The sequence below is a fragment of the Mchenga conophoros genome, linkage group LG17 (genome assembly GCF_057382185.1).
Source record: "Mchenga conophoros isolate Kocher_MC1m ecotype Shallow Benthic linkage group LG17, M_conophoros_male_GT1.1, whole genome shotgun sequence".
Taxonomy (NCBI): Eukaryota; Metazoa; Chordata; class Actinopteri; order Cichliformes; family Cichlidae; genus Mchenga; species Mchenga conophoros.
The window spans coordinates 2793591-2809365 of NC_140542.1; the positions used below are offsets into that span (position 1 = coordinate 2793591).

At 41.5% G+C, this 15775-nt stretch overlaps 1 protein-coding gene across 1 annotated transcript; it reads left to right on the forward strand.

Annotated features, from left to right (window-relative positions):
- Positions 1-213: 213 nt before the first annotated feature.
- Positions 214-14623, forward strand: ttll12 (tubulin tyrosine ligase-like family, member 12). The gene is made up of 14 exons (XM_085252531.1): positions 214-397; positions 583-758; positions 2173-2371; positions 2633-2792; positions 2955-3088; positions 4488-4564; positions 7139-7255; positions 8595-8783; positions 9825-9936; positions 11286-11437; positions 11920-12001; positions 12093-12161; positions 12463-12601; positions 14147-14623. The coding sequence occupies exons 1-14, from the start codon at positions 257-259 to the stop codon at positions 14296-14298; spliced, it is 1899 nt and encodes a 632-aa protein (XP_085108657.1). The 5' UTR covers positions 214-256; the 3' UTR covers positions 14299-14623.
- The last annotated feature ends 1152 nt before the right edge of the window (positions 14624-15775 follow it).

Genomic DNA, 15775 nt, shown 5'->3' on the forward strand with positions numbered 1-15775 from the left:
TGTTGTTGTCCATCTCAGGTTGTATTTACTTAATTTAAAGACCATATTTATTTTTGTTCTGACATGTGAGACTTTGCGTTTTAACCCAGTTACTTTTTTCTAAAAGTGACCTAATGGGTTTTTAATTTGTGAAGTATGTTTTAGTTCAGATAGTCGAAAAACTCTCCCACAATGCATAGCTGTGTAGCTGTTAAACTCCTCCTTCTTCCGGGTTTACTAACGCCGTCTCCACGTGAGATACACTTCCAGTGCAGTAATGTCAACAAACCCCACGGTTCCGAATGGCGCGGAGGACGAGGAGTTCCGAGTGTTCGTGGCTCTCCACAGCGCAGCGCTCCAGGCTTCAGCTATCCCTCCGGTCTACTGGAGGAGCCTGCACCACAAGATCACCAGCGAGGTGTGCTCTGACATCACGAAGCACTGAAACACATGTTCAGTCCTAATAACTGTTTGTTTACTGTTGCAGAAAAAGCTGCTGCTGACATTTCATACACGCTGAGATGCAGCACCTTGGGGTTTGGCGTGCACACATTAAAAGACATTCTCCCAGCAGGCCCCTTCATGCCATGTCTGTTTCCGTAGATTTATGATGCCGGGGAAGTTTTCGGAATAATGCAGTTCCAACAAGAAGATGAAGATGAGAGGGAGGGAGATGAAGAAAACGGAGAGGAGAAGAAGAAGGACAATCCTGGAGATGAGATCAGATGTAAAGTGGTTGTAACCCGGGAGAGTGGTCTGCAAGCCTCGGAGCCGACCAGGTGAGGGCGCCAAACGATAACTCTTCTTCCACTGATTGCATGTTTGTCTTTGTGCTCCTTGGAGAGGAAAGGAATGCTACGACCTTAACATTTAAGTGTTTAAATGTCTTATTTATGTCACTATATACGACTGCAGACTGCACGTCAAAGGTGCGGGCTGCACTTTAGTTGTATTTATATAATGTGTTTAAATACAGGCCTTTTATATTAAAAGTTAAAGACCCTCCAATAGTACAGAGAAAACCTGAGAAACCCTTTGGGAATAGCGGGAAGGAAAAACTCCTTTTTAACCGGAAGAAGCCTCCAGCAGGACCCGGCTCAAGGAGGGGCGGGGCCATCTGCTGCGACCAATTGGTCTGATGGGAGGGGACAATTGAGCAAGAGGACCAGACAATAATAACGAATGATTAACTAATGATGTGGTGTATAAACAAAAACAGTATTTTTTTTTTATTTGATTTCAAACTAAAACTTTTTTACATTTTGTTTCACTTTTTAGCTCAGTTTTTGTTAACTATAATAGCCGTGCCCGTGATAAGGACATAGCTATGATGATCTCCAGCCTCCAACTAACAAATCAACAAAGTAAAAGATAAATTATTTAACAGAAAATTGCTTTTCCTCTCCTCTTGGATGTTACATCATACTTTTTCATATTTGATATTTTGAGATGCTTTGATTCTGCTCCTCCAAAGCTGTGCCAAAGTCCAGGTATCTGGTATATTTATATGAGCTGAGTACTGTTTTGCTTCATATTTCCAAACTGTTAATCCTTGAACAGGTAGTTAGAGGTAGTGGATGGGGTGATGTTCAGAATAGCTGAAATTAATCAGTTGTCTTACCTCATGGTGAACAAGAATAACTGGATAGTTGTTTGTTGTGTTATTGCTGTGAACATTGAAATCCTGACCCTGTCCTTTACTGTTTTGTATTTATATAAACAAAATGACACAGAAAACCTTAAATTCATTAACATTATAACAAAATAGTGAGAAGAGAACATCGTTAACAACTGGAATTCTTAAGAAAACCATGGAAATCCCTTTAACCCTTGGTTGTAACTACATTTCATTTTCCGAGCTAAAATGAACTATTGCTTTAGTGACAAGGTTAAAGGTTCATCCAGTAATATTTCATAGACTACAAATGATTAATAAAAGTGCCCTGCAGGTCAGGGTGTCAGCTTGAAGGAATCCAGGGGGAGAGCAGCTGCAGCTTAGTCATATTACACCGCCACAGAAATATTTAACTGCATCGTTTCTGGGCAAATTTCCTGCTGCTACTTTCCATCAGCGCTTTCTTTATGTGAATAAAGAGATTTTTAAGATTTTATTAATCGTCAGCATTTTAAAGCTCTTTAAAGGTAATTTTCCAAACGAACATCTAGCGTGAGATTGTCTCCATATTCCTGCAGCGTTTTCCTGGTGGATCACGCGTGGACGTACCGCGTGGATCATGCCCGGCAGCAGCTGGAACAGATCCCAGGCCTGTTGCCCAGAATGGCGGCCCTTATGGGGCTGGACTTCCATGGTGAGGTCCCCGACCCTGACACGGTGGAGCTGGTGATGGAGCGCATGTGGAAGTACAACCAGACTTATCAGCTCTCTCAGGGGGTGTGTGAGAAAACACTGCTCTTATCACTTAGATATGTACTACACATGATTCTCCTAATACTGTATATTAGATGATTGTGGAGCTACTATAGGAACCATGATGTGAAACTTATTTCAGTATAAAGCAGCTAATGTGTAACACAAACCTGCTGAACGCTTGTCCTTACGAGGGCTGCGCACACTTTGAACAAAAGGGAGTTTGTGATAATAATGACCTGAAAGCCAGAACCTGACCCTCCTCTGCCTCACTTTCCTGTGCAGTCCCCAGAGGACAAGGTTCCCGTGTGGTACGTCATGGATGAGTTTGGCTCTCAGGTGCGGCACTCTGATCAACCGACCTGCAGCATGGCTCCTTTCTTCTACGTGCAGGGCCAGTTAGCCTACACCGTGCTCTGGCCTCTGCAGGACCTGCACGAAGGAGGTGAAAGCGCACACAGCATACACGGAGCGATCACCATGTCACAATTCAGAAAATGAATACATCTGGTTGTCTTTGGATACAAGATACCTGAAATAGAGTTTCCCTGTTAAAACATGCAACATGATTGGATGACATAATGTTTTATTACATTATTATCCACAGATGAAGTTACCCGTGACTATACATATGGAGAGCCAGACCCTCTGGTGCGGCAGTGCCGCCTGTTACCATGGATACCTAGTGATCTAGAAGAGGTCAGCAGCGTCACAGCTGAGCCCCCGGACTCATTCTTTGAGGTGAGGAGTACCACATAAATTTATCAGCCTCAAGAATTCTATTAAACTTTATTCTCATCTCAAACTCAGATTCAGTCTTTTGGATTCTTGATAAAAAAAAAAAGTCAAACAGTTCACAAAGTAGTAAATAATGTTAAATAAGTTTCACTAATAGGAGATTTAAATACGACAAAGTATTTTCATTCGGTACCTAAGGCACAGTCCAGTCACCCCTTCCTCATTTCCTAAATTATGATCCAACTGTGATTAACCACGTGTTTTTGAAAGGTGAGTTCAGTTTGATTAAATACACCCAGGCCTGATTACTGGCAGACCTGTTGAATTAAGAAGACACTTAAGTAGAACCAGAACATCTTCCTAACAGTAAAATATGGTGGTGGTAGTGTGATGATCTGTGTGGCTGCCTGAGAACCTGCAGCACTTGCTGTGGTAAATGGAACCATGAATTCTGCCGTCTACCAAAACACCCTGAGGGAGAATATCCGGCCAGCTCTTTGTGACCTCGATGCACCGTTCTCCCTCCTCCCATCTGGCAGAAGTTTTCGCAGCATCAAAACTGTAACGACCAGACACTGCAAGAGCTTTTCCCCCAAGCAGTCAGAGCCCTCAACTCACTACCACCAGACTGATAAACACAAACACCTTACAGTACTCACCAAAAGACTCAAACACAACACAAACTTCCACAAATGCACTACAAACCGGACCTGGGAACAATCTGCTTATTTGCACACTCAGTCACATAGTTACTGAACACATCTCAAATATATTTGCACATTTTGTCTCTTGCACGTCTTCGTCCGTTCTCGTCTAAAATATCCTGACTCATAACTTCAACCTTGTATTCAGTACCTGCTGCACAATCCACTCCATATTGTCTCTGTCCTGTCTGTGTTTATTACATAGATAAAGTTAGTAATAGTACCTTTTTATCACTTAATTTGACCCAAATTTAGCAAGTTATTATTTATGTGTAAATCCTAGTTTTATATCTCTTGGAGATATATTATTTATACTCATATAAATGCACCAGGGGGGCTTGGGGTGAAACGCTGTATACTGTGTATATTGTTGTGTTGACAATAAAGTTCTTGAATCTTGAATCTTGAGATGCTGTGGCATGACCTGAAAAACCCTCCAGTGTGGCTGAATTACAACAATCCTGCAAAGATGAGTGGGCCCAGCTGGTTTCCCCTTAATAAGAAACATTTAAAACTGCATTTTTAAAGGAGGTGAAATCTTTGTCCTGGATTTAAATTTGTTTGATGATCTGAAACGTTTAAGTTTGACAAACATATGAAGTCAGGAACACTTTTTCCCACCACTGTATGTGATGTATCCACAGTCAATATCTGAGCTGAACTGAAGCCTAATTGTTGGGTCGTCTCTGTGTCTGCAGAACATTGCTCGGGAAAACAAGGAGCAGCTTCCCGTGGAAATACAGCCTTACACTGTTCCGAAGGACAAAGTCTACAAGTAAGTTTGTCACTGTTACAGAAATCTTTTTTATTATATTTACCTGTAGGGCCTTTCTGAGTTGGGCACTGACTTGCTGCAGACTTCTGTATTTGGATAATATAATAATGATAATGTGACACAGAGAAAGTGGATATCTGAATATGAAGGAGAAATACTGAGCTGGTCCACAGCTTCAGACGTTGCTTGTTCACGCCTGTTCATGTGTGTCAGGAAGGTCGCTGCCTGCCTCCACTCTCTCCCTCACTAAAGATAACACATTTACTTTGTTGGGAATTTGCAGGTCGAGATGATCTCCGTGTAGTGTTTGTCTGACTATAGATAATATTTTAATCTCTACCAACATAGAGGCCAGATTTCAGTGTGTGGTGGAATGTATCTGAATACATAGTTGGTGCTCAACTGAAATCTAAGGTGCATGTACAGGATTCATTGTTTCATGCTACGTCTACAGCTAGAAAAACTTTTCTGAATTTAAAGAAACTCAAAATAACGTCTGCTCAGGGTTTTATACAGCAAATCGCTTCATATATGCTGTCGCTCTTCATCATGTCTCATTCAGTTTATATGCTGCTTTACATCAACATGAGTTCTCATTAGCTCAGTCTCATGTGAACTGAACCTGCTTTTTCCCTTTATGACGCTGTGTTTGTCAGTCACAGCATCACTTCTGTTATTCAAAATCACAGTCACATTGGACTCTGGTGCCTTTCTCACACACACACACACACACACACACACACACACACACACACACACACACACACACACACACACACACACACACACACACACACACAGAGTCTGCTGTGCTCTCATTCACAGAGGGAGCCAAGGACACACTGTAGTCAAAAGAATGCTTCGGGAATCTGGGTGAAAAAGTCAGGCGTTCATTACTCAAACATGATTTTCTTACTCATCCTGGTGATTAGATCTGGTCTTGATTATACTTTGAATTAGAATTAAATATGTTGAACTATTAGCAAAGTCACTGCTAAGTAAACTCTACTTTAGCGCTCTGTGTCACCGTCCCCATAAAAAGGCTGGATGTTTAATCCTTTTCCTCCACTTGTGGGTAAAGATAAGCTGGAAGAGATCAATCTCTTTGAGATCGTATATATCAGATGAAGCCGATTAAACATATACAAGAGTATACAATGAGACTGACTGGATGTTATATTTTAAACCAGACTGTTAACCAAAAACAGCTTCTTGGTTTTTCGTCTCTCCATCGAACACATCAGTCTATTTTTGCTGCGGACATAGTGACAGGATTCGTGCTTCGGTAAGAAGAACAGTTTGTGTTTGTGTTGTGATGCACATGTAATAACCCAGTGGTTCCCAAACCATGAATGGAGATTTTTTAAAACTCCTTTTTTGCATTTAGTGTGGACGATAAAATATTTGCCTTTTTCCACATCACGCTGTGCGCCACGTTATTGTTTACATGAGATGAACTGCAGAATGGCAGATAGAGACAAAATCCTGTTAATCTGACTGTCTGCGGGCTTTACACGCTTACATACACAAACAGTTACTGTCTATTTACAAAGGCAGAGGCGTCACGGTGCCATTATTTTACGTGTAGTTGTTTTTTCCTGTGTAATAATATTCAACATTGCTGTCAATACTTTTTTCAAAATCGCCTCTCTGTGCAAAATGTGTTCAAAAACATAAACAGCTGTAGGATCCTGTTCGTCCGTGATTTAGACAGGGGAACAAATCGTGGCAGGATCAGCCTGATGTTATTTGTATCCAGCTGTAACTTTACTGTATAAAGAGCAAACATCTCCAAAATGTCAGGAGCAGTTAGTCATTACAACAAGTGTTTGTGAACTAAAAATCAAGAATGTGGGATCCTGTTCGTCCGTGATTTGAAGAGCCCAGTGCGTGCTAGCAGTGTCCAAGCGTTTTTTTTCCCCTTTTCATACGGCGCCCGCCCCCTGCAATGGCCCTGCGCCCCCCCTAGGCGGCGGCCCCACACTTTGGGAAGCTCTGTATTAAGCTGTTAGGTTGTAAACTGTCTGGATGAGAACAGACATTCCTTTATTGCATAAAATACATATAATCGTGTTAGCTGATTGTGCCACTCGCTACATACAAGGAAAAATCTGTTTTTGACTCCGCAGACATCTGACTCAAACAGGCTTTCCTTCATACAGTCTTCATTTACAAAGTGCTTTACAAATCCAAACATTACAGCTAGCAGGTGTATTTTCCCGTTTCAGTATAGCTAACCAAACAACGAAGAGCCACCAGAGACTGATTTTTAGTTTACGTCCCTTCACTTTCCCTGAGTTATTGGGTTTGTTACCAATTACCTAACATAAACTAATGCAAGTCTACTGATCGCAACCAACCAACCCATGATGTCACATAATATACTGACACAAGATGGCGCTAAACATGTTTTCAAACTTTAAGCCCTAATTTCTTAAATCCAGCGTCACAGACAGTCTGTTTTTGAGAGCAGCGCTCAGTTTATAGATAAAGAGTTTCATGTCCACTTTAAGTGCTAATTAAAAAGCTCAACAAAAAGAGTTTTTTGTTATTGTTTTGTTCATTTGTTTCCAGGGTTTACTCTGAAATGTCACAAGTAACAAACAACCTTAGCCACCCTCGGTTCCAGCTGATAGAGGATGAGGACGAGGCAGATATCATTTGGCGCTATAATCACATCAAAGACTACAGGTGAGCAAGCGAAGCTGCATTCATAACTCGGTGACATTATGGAGCTAGACAGACATGATTTCTTCATAAGTGACTGTTTCATACATGGTAGCTGTTGGATTAAAAAAACATGTGCTCAAGGAAACCAGGAAACACCTATTTCTGCAGAGTCACAGCACACAGGTCCTTGGGGCCTTATACACTAGGCTACAGAATTCAGTGAATTGTGCATAATTCTTATGCACTAAGTATAGTGCTTTTCTGATCATTGTGTCAGTAGGTTGTATTCAGTGAACACAAAACCATCACAGTTGGTACTGGTTGGCGAGTAACCTTCTTTAATAGTAATAAATCACACAGCAATAGTACATTCATGTAGCATGACAATATATTAAGTAATCCAAAGTATTCAGAATACGTTACTCTCATTGAGTAACGTAATGGAATACCTTACAAAATAAATGTTGGGCCATGTAATCTGTAGTGGGATACATTTTAAAAATAACCTTCCCAACACTGGTGATGTCCATGGGTCACGTTGCAAAGGGTTTTCATTCAAGCATTTTAGATATTTTTCAGTTTGAAGTTATTTTAGTTTGCCAACTTATTTTTGAGCTTCTGAAAACGAATATGACTGTGTGTAAAAACGGCTAAACACCTGAACGTTTGTTAAACTCTTCAAAATAACACTGAAAGTCTGCACATCAGTCACATTTTGATTGTTTGATTCATGTTTGTGGTGAACAGATTTATTTATATAGCGCCCTAAGGTGCTTAATATTGTAATGTAAAGATCCAACAATAATAGAGATCAGTTGTCCAAAAGGTATGATCCTGGCTGTGTTATAATATTATTATATGTTAACTCACAGTTTGTGTATTCTGTTGGTGTGTGTGTGTGTTGAGTGACTAATAGAAAGACTTTATTAGACTTTATTTCAAAGCTAACACTGATCTTGACCAACTGTCAGGCAGGAATTATGAAAACAGGCTTTATTGTGTGTGAATGCCAAGAACATGTTTTTTTGTGTGACTTAATAAGTAAATAATTAATAATAAACTCTGTATGTTTGTTGCTAGGCTGCGCTACATTGTTGCATAAACATCCTAATCTCAGCTTTAATTGATTCCAACACAATTTTAAAAAGTGACCTGTTTTCATGCTGGGGAGGTATTTAAGTTCATAAATACCAGAAAGTTAAAAGAAGTCAGAGTTCATGAGTTAATCTCAAACTCAAACATGGGATTATTCTAAGTCTATCAGCAAAGTTATGTTGACACTTGATAAAGCAGCTATGAACCAGCGTTAGGTTGCTGTTGGACTGTCTGAAAGGTTAAGTATCATGTTTTGATTTGGCAGCAAACTCAGTGTGGAGCGGCCTCATGTGTTGCTGAACCAGTTTCCCTGTGAGAGCATCATCACGGTGAAGGACTGCCTGGCTGCTGTGGCTCGCAGGGTGAAAGGCAGCCCAGGACCCGACTGGTTACCGCAGACCTTCAACCTACAGACAGAGCTGCCACAGTTCATCAAGCATTACCAGCAACAAAGGTTGGGATTCTGATTTTGTTTGTTTCTAGTCATCTCTAGTTTTTATGACGAATAATAAAAGGAAGGAAGAACTTAACCGCAGTGTTTCACACAGACACCCTGAATAGTATACAGAAACATCTGTGCTGAGTATGGCCTGGAAGTCCTGAGGTCAAAAAGGGACACGCTCCCCTAGGGTGCTTGAGAATGACCGAGCTAAGATCCTGTGGGACTTCCAGATACAGACAAAGTGGTGATGGCTAACATAGTGATGCTGGACAAGCAGAGGAAGACGGTCGTAGTTGTTATCAAATGGCAGCAATATCAGGAAAAAGGAGCACGAGAAGCTTGAGAAGTGCTGAAAGAAGGGAACTGGAAGCTGTACATGTGGGTCACCAGCAACCAAGTATAATCCAGGCTATACTGTAACAGCTTCTGGTAGAGGCAGTGTGATGGTGAGATATCGACCTACTGCCACAGTCTGGGACTGAACTTAAACCCCACCCTGTGTTGTCATCTTTATCAGAGATTAGAGGATGGAAGGGCCTGCCTGCAGTCCCGACCTCCGTCCCATTAAACACTTACAGGGTCTGCTTGGGCATGTTGTGACAAATGCAGATTGAAGGGTGGGATCCCACAACAGTGTGTGACCGTCCTGGTGAACAGGAGAGATCCAGTCTGTGGCTTGGTATGGTTCTTCCACATGTTCCTGTTTATTAATGTTTTAAGGTCTTTACAATGTAAAGCGCCTTGAGGCGACTGCTGTTGTGATTTGGTGCTATATAAATAAAATGGAATTGAATTGTAAAATAATACACTTTATATTTCTTCTTTCTTCAGACTTCAATCATTAATTTAATAAACAGCAGCAAGCAAAAGTCAATAGCAGCTTAAGCTGTTTGGCATCAGCAGAGATTTTAAAGGGAACAACCCACGAATACAAGTGTGGACCATAAACAGGCAGTGTTACAATGAAGAAATAATTGAAGTTTCCTTTTATGTATTTATTATTGTTATTATCATTATTAACTGGATAATTAAAAGTTGCCTTATATTTTTCAGGGGAGAAGATAACCACTGGATCTGTAAGCCTTGGAATTTAGCTCGTGGACTAGACACACACATAACCAACAACCTGGATTACATAATCAGGCAGCGAGAGAGTACACCAAAGGTGATGGCACACATACACAGAAACCAAGAATGACACTTGTGTATGTGTATGTGTTCAGAAAGGGCCTTCTGTATCACTTTCCAAACCGCTTCCACTTGACCTCAGTGGTGGATGAGGTCAAAGAAAGATGGGTAGAAGACTTGATAATTAATTAGGAAACGAGAAGAGCAGTGTGATGAGAGTGACCATAAACTAGTCTTACACCCTGGACAGATCGCTGGCCTGTCGCAGGGCTAACACAGAGTTACAGACAACCAGTCACAATGACATTCACACATCAGAATTATGCATGATTAGCTGTTATTAACTACTATTGTTAACTTCATTAACTAATAGATATTCTCATTTTATAACACTGCATTACTTTACAAAAATAATACAGTAATTCTAGAACAGTTCATCTGCTAATAAGGTTTGATTTGATCCCATCTGCTCCCGTGGTGCATGCCAAATATCTCTGGGCAAGATTAACCCCCAAGCTGCTCTCTGACGCGTCCATCGGGTATGAGTGCGAGAGTGTGAATGTTAGATTAGCACAGAAAACAGTGATCAGGTAGAAAGGTGCTGTATAGGGACCACTCCATTTAACCACATAAGACATATATGATGCTATCCTTTCTATCTGTAACTCATATATTTATATTTACTGTTATCAGAACACAGGATCGATACGCTAAGGTAAAACAAATTTCCATCACAGAAATCTTCAAAGGGATACAGAGTTGCAGACTCCGTGCTGCATGACTTTAAGATTCACACGGTGTCAGGACTGTAAAGCTCACAGTTGTCAAAGGAGCTTGCAAAGAAAAGCGTCTGGACTTCTTTAGGTTGCTTGAAGACGTTTCACCTCTCATCCGAGAAGCTTCTTCAGTTCTAAGGTCAAATGGTGGAGAGTCCCAGATATAAACCTAGTGGGAGTGGCCCCCCACAGAGGGACAAAAGGACCCCCTGATGATCCTCTAATCGCCTGAGCCAAGGTGGGAAACTGGGCGTGGGTCCCAATCAGCCAGAGTTTCGGGTGTGTTCATTGTGAAACCTGGCCCCACCTTATCATGCGAATTCCTGAGGTCAGATGGCCCAGGATGTGAGTGGGCGTTAAGGCGTCTGGGAAGTGATCTCAAAACTGGATTATAGATGGCAGAGAGTTGGTGTCGTAAACCCCCGCCTCTGTTCAAAGATGGTCGCTCACAGTGGACATAGATGCTTCTTTCACTCCTCTTTCAAACCATCTGTCCTCTCTGTCCAAAATGTGAACATTGGCATCCTCGAAAGAGTGACCTTTATCCTGTCATGACCTGGATGACTGAGAACCTTCACAGACAAAGCTCACAGTTGTTTTCATGTTCCAGGTGGTGTGCAAGTATCTCGAAGATCCAGTCCTGTTCAACAGGGAGGAAGTGGGAATGGTGAAGTTTGACATTCGCTACATGTTGATGTTGCGTTCTGTGCAGCCTCTGCGTCTCTATGCCTATAATGCCTTCTGGCTGCGCTTTGCCAACAGGTAAGAAATGCATACATACAGAAAGAGTTCTTTCCTGTAGGGTACCTTTCTCTGCACAGTCTGATTCCTCAGACTTTGCTTAGTGTCCACAGATTATTAAGTATGGATTACTTAATAATCCATACATCCATACTTAATAATCTGTGGACACTAAGCAAAGCGAAGTCAGACAGGAAAAGGCAGATGATGGCTCACACTGCTTTTGTGGCACTCATTAGTTTGTTTGTTCTTGTTCCATTTGATGTAAAAAATAACAGCACAATTTAATTAAATATATCAAAAGTTAACATAGAAGTTACAAACCAACCAAAACTAGCAAAATAATGTTTCTGTCTATTCTTTCATATTCAAAGATTGTCTTGTTTCTTATCCATCGATTGGCTCTTCACGAAGTTAAACCTGTTATGATGGCAGTTTGTTGTTGCTCCTCCATCCTTGACCCTTTGCCGTGCTGGTGCTGATCTTTCGGTGTTTCTGCCTAGACCGTTCTCCTTGGACCATTTTGATGATTACCAAAAGCACTTCACTGTCATGAACTATGCCGAGGGGGTGGAGCTTAAGCAGGTATCTTCTCTATTTTAATTTGTATGTCTTGCCATAGCTGTTGTCGTCATCAAAGTCTAGTGATAACAGTTTGGATGGGTCCCTTTCGTAGGTGCACTATGATGAGTTCATCCCAATGTTTGAGAAGCAGTACCCACAGCATCCATGGAAAGAAGTGGAAGTGAGTGAAAATGTTAAGTGCTTTTCAGTTTAGGATGCTCTTTCTGAGAGTTTAGGGAAATGGTTTGTTTATAAGAAGTGATACCAAGCTGGTCACTGATGTTTTCAGTCATCAGTGGCATGTCAGCACAAATTATGATTCTTCCAGGAGTATCTAAAGCCCTCACACCACCTGTTGAATCTGCAGATTAGGTAGCAGCATCTGCACAGATTATGAAGCACGTGTGACAGTATCTCTAAGGCCTTAATCCTAGTATGGTTATCGTACTCAAATCTGGGTTTCTGTCCATTTTTCTTTACAGGGAGAGTTATTTAAAGCTTTCAAGGAGCTCTTTGAGGCAGCCACTTCTAGACCGGCACCATATGGTATTTGTCCCTATCCTTCATCCCGGGCCATCTATGCTGTAGACCTCATGCTAAAGTGGAGTAGAGGACAAAATGGTGAGCATTTATCCTACTGATCATCAAAGCCAGTAACATTTGTTTGAGCCTCAGAGGAATGGCACCTTAACCACATTTGTTTCAAAGGCAAGCTCTCTTCATTTGACCTGGCTCATGTTTTTTCTTCTGTGACCTTTGGGAGCATCTCTCTACATTTATTTTGTCTCCCCAAATTCATTAACACAAGATTCTGTAACTTTGAGATTCTGCTTCAATCAAGGTTGAGAGGGCGGAGGAGAGGTTGCAAATTTGTCCCGTTATGCATTCCCAGGCAGAAAAGAATCACACAGACTCATTTAAAAGCTGTGCAAAGCATGTTTTACCATCATTCAACTTTCTGGAAAGCTCGGAGGAAATCCACACTGTACAAGTACAGATTGCAAGATAAAAAGGATCATCATGTACAGCAGCCCTGACAGTAGAAAAGAGGTTAAAGTGGGGTTATAAGTTTAAATACTTAACAAGCAAGTTGCATTTTAGCAGCATCTCTTGCAGCAAACTGGCTCTCAGAACCACCGTCACAAGTTCAGATCAGGCTGGTGTCGGGCTGCATGAGAGGCATTTCCATCCTTCGCTCCACGTGTGAAGAAATCAGGATGTCAGTGACACAGGACGTTAGCTGTCCAATTCTGATACAAGGTTTTTTCTCTCTTAAATGATTTAGCTGCTTGGTAGACTCTTCCATGTGATTAACACTCTCCCTGATGCACAGCTAGAATTGAGTGAATGTCTGTATTTGTGTAGTAAATATGTAAAAGAGGTCGCTTTCACGACTAAATCAAAATGAGCCCTTGTAGTATCTATCAACATTTCAGAGGCCTTATTGAGCTCGAGGTCTTTTGAAGACAAAGGCTCAGAGTAAAACAAGGATTCATGAAAGTGACAGGAGAAGGGTACAGATTAAAGAAAAGAAACTCAAAACCCCTTTTTTACAACAAAACATGCAGACCCTACCCCAGAGTCTGAATCCTTGTAATCGTGCCTTGGTGCATCTGAACCAGAATAAAGTGTCTGTATCTAGACTTCAATTCAATTCAGTTTTATTTACACAGCGCCAAATCACAGCAGCAGTCGCCTCAAGGTGCTTTGTATTGTAAGGTAGACCCTACAATGATACATACAGAGAAAAACCCAACAATCACATGACCCCCTTATGAGCAGCACTTTGGTGACAGTGGGAAGGAAAAACTCCCTTTTAACAGGAAGAAACCTCCAGCAGAACCAGGCTCAGGGAGGGGCGGGGCCATCTGCTGCGACCGGTTGGGGTGAGAGAAGGACGACAGGATAAAGACATGCCATATTTTGCAGTTATTTTCTGCTTATCCAGTCTTCTTAAAATATGGCATCAAGAAATGTGTTTACTGTGAGCTTCAGAGAGCTTAATGAGACAGTGTCTTTGGAAAGTGTTTGGCTATTTCGGCCCATTTACAGTCTTTTTACAAAACTACACCTGTTGGCGGCACAACAGGTGTAGTTTTGTAACAAGACATTGCACATATCAGCTTATCAGACTAAAACTTTATTTACTGTGTTCTCATCCTTCAGGTGAACGTATAATACAACCTCAGATCCTAGAGTTGAACTTCAGCCCAGACTGTGCCCGGGCCTGCCTCTACCACCCTGACTTCTACAACCACATGTTTCAGACGCTGTTCCTGGATCAGCCTGAGGAGTGCCCTGTCACGCAAATCATGTGATTAACCGAACATGATGGAGGAGTGTCTTTAGTTTATGTTTTCATGCTTCAAGTTGCTGAAATCTTCCCCTTATCCATCTGCGCTGCATAGGTTTGGTGGAACTCCCTGTATGCGAGATAACAACTGTGCATACTCTGCTGGTTGTGTGCTCGTAGAGTCGTATAGAGGAACACCTTGTCAACTCTGTGTTGCACAGTGAGATTAAAAATGGATAAACTTCAGTTTCTGTTAATGATTTCTCTTGATGTTCTCTCTCAGGCTTCTCAGAGAGTATAAATGTAATCTCTTTAGTTTCACTGTTCATTAAAGCCATATTGTACTCTTTCATCTGTGTCATTATAATTACTTTTTCTTTCTTTTGCTGTATGTTTCCTCATGCACACACGGCTGACATTGTTCTGCAGTTCCTGCAGACAGTAGCTCAGAAGACGTCACACATATACTGCATACAAAAAATGAAAGATATAGTTCGAAACTCCATCAAAGAAAAAATCCTACTGGACATGTGATATGTGTTGATGCAGGCCCTATTAGGATCCCAGAAAGTTGATTCTGTTTATCTGGATGCAGCGTGTTCAGTGGGAGAAATGTTTCGTCCCAAGTGACTTTTTTTAGTCTCAGGCTGAGACTGTGAAATTGCCATCAGTAATGGGAGCACCAACTGGGTGAATCAGGTCATAAAACCTGTTTTCATTCTATGCTGTAGTGTTGTAAATAGACAAATTAGAAAAGTGTAACATCATAATTCTAGAAAATAACCAAAAATATGCTGTTATTACAACTATGGTTATTTTAGGGGTGCTCTGATGATACTCAAGCACCCCCAAATGGGTCTAAATTGGCTATGTGTCAGTATAATACAACACCGACTGAACACCATCCCCACGGATACAGCAGCCAGTGGATTGCTGTGTTTTATTCATTGGGGGAACCAAACAGCCTCTGGCTAAGAGGATGACACACCACAGAAGAGCTAACTCATCAGGCCAGGACTCTGCAGTGTTTACACCTACACTCAGTGGCCAGTCTTTCAGTGATGAGGATGTACACATTCTGAACAGGCCTGGTTTGAGTCCAGGCTATCCTGAAATGTGAGGGGTAGAGTTGGTTGTAGCTCAGGAGGCAGAGCCGCATCTACTAATGCATGTTAGCTAAAAGTACTTCAGCCTAGAAAAAAAGCGCTTGTATGAAAGGGTAAGTCGGGTTGCATAATGCCTTGAGTGCTCAGGTAGAGTAGAAAGCAGCAGTGAGTCTAATGTGTTAGGAATGATGGAAACAAAGTGGAAAGATGCTGCAGCAGAGGGTCCACTTTGTAGAAAAATGATAGTCAGTACTTTGTATGACCCCCCCCCCCCCCACACACACACACACACACACACACACACACACACACACAGTCTTGATGCTTGCTCAGTCATCCAGGTAAGGAAATCCAAAAAAGCTGATTCTGTCGTTGTCAGTGGGAGAAAACACTACG

Coding starts and splice junctions, on each gene's coding strand:
- ttll12 (XM_085252531.1), top strand. CDS start 257: ATGTCAACAAACCCCACGGTTCCGAATGGCGCGGAGGACGAGGAGTTC. Junction 2,372..2,632: donor CTTATCAGCTCTCTCAGGGG/GTGTGTGAGAAA, acceptor TTTCCTGTGCAG/TCCCCAGAGGACAAGGTTCC. Junction 4,565..7,138: donor CCGAAGGACAAAGTCTACAA/GTAAGTTTGTCA, acceptor ATTTGTTTCCAG/GGTTTACTCTGAAATGTCAC.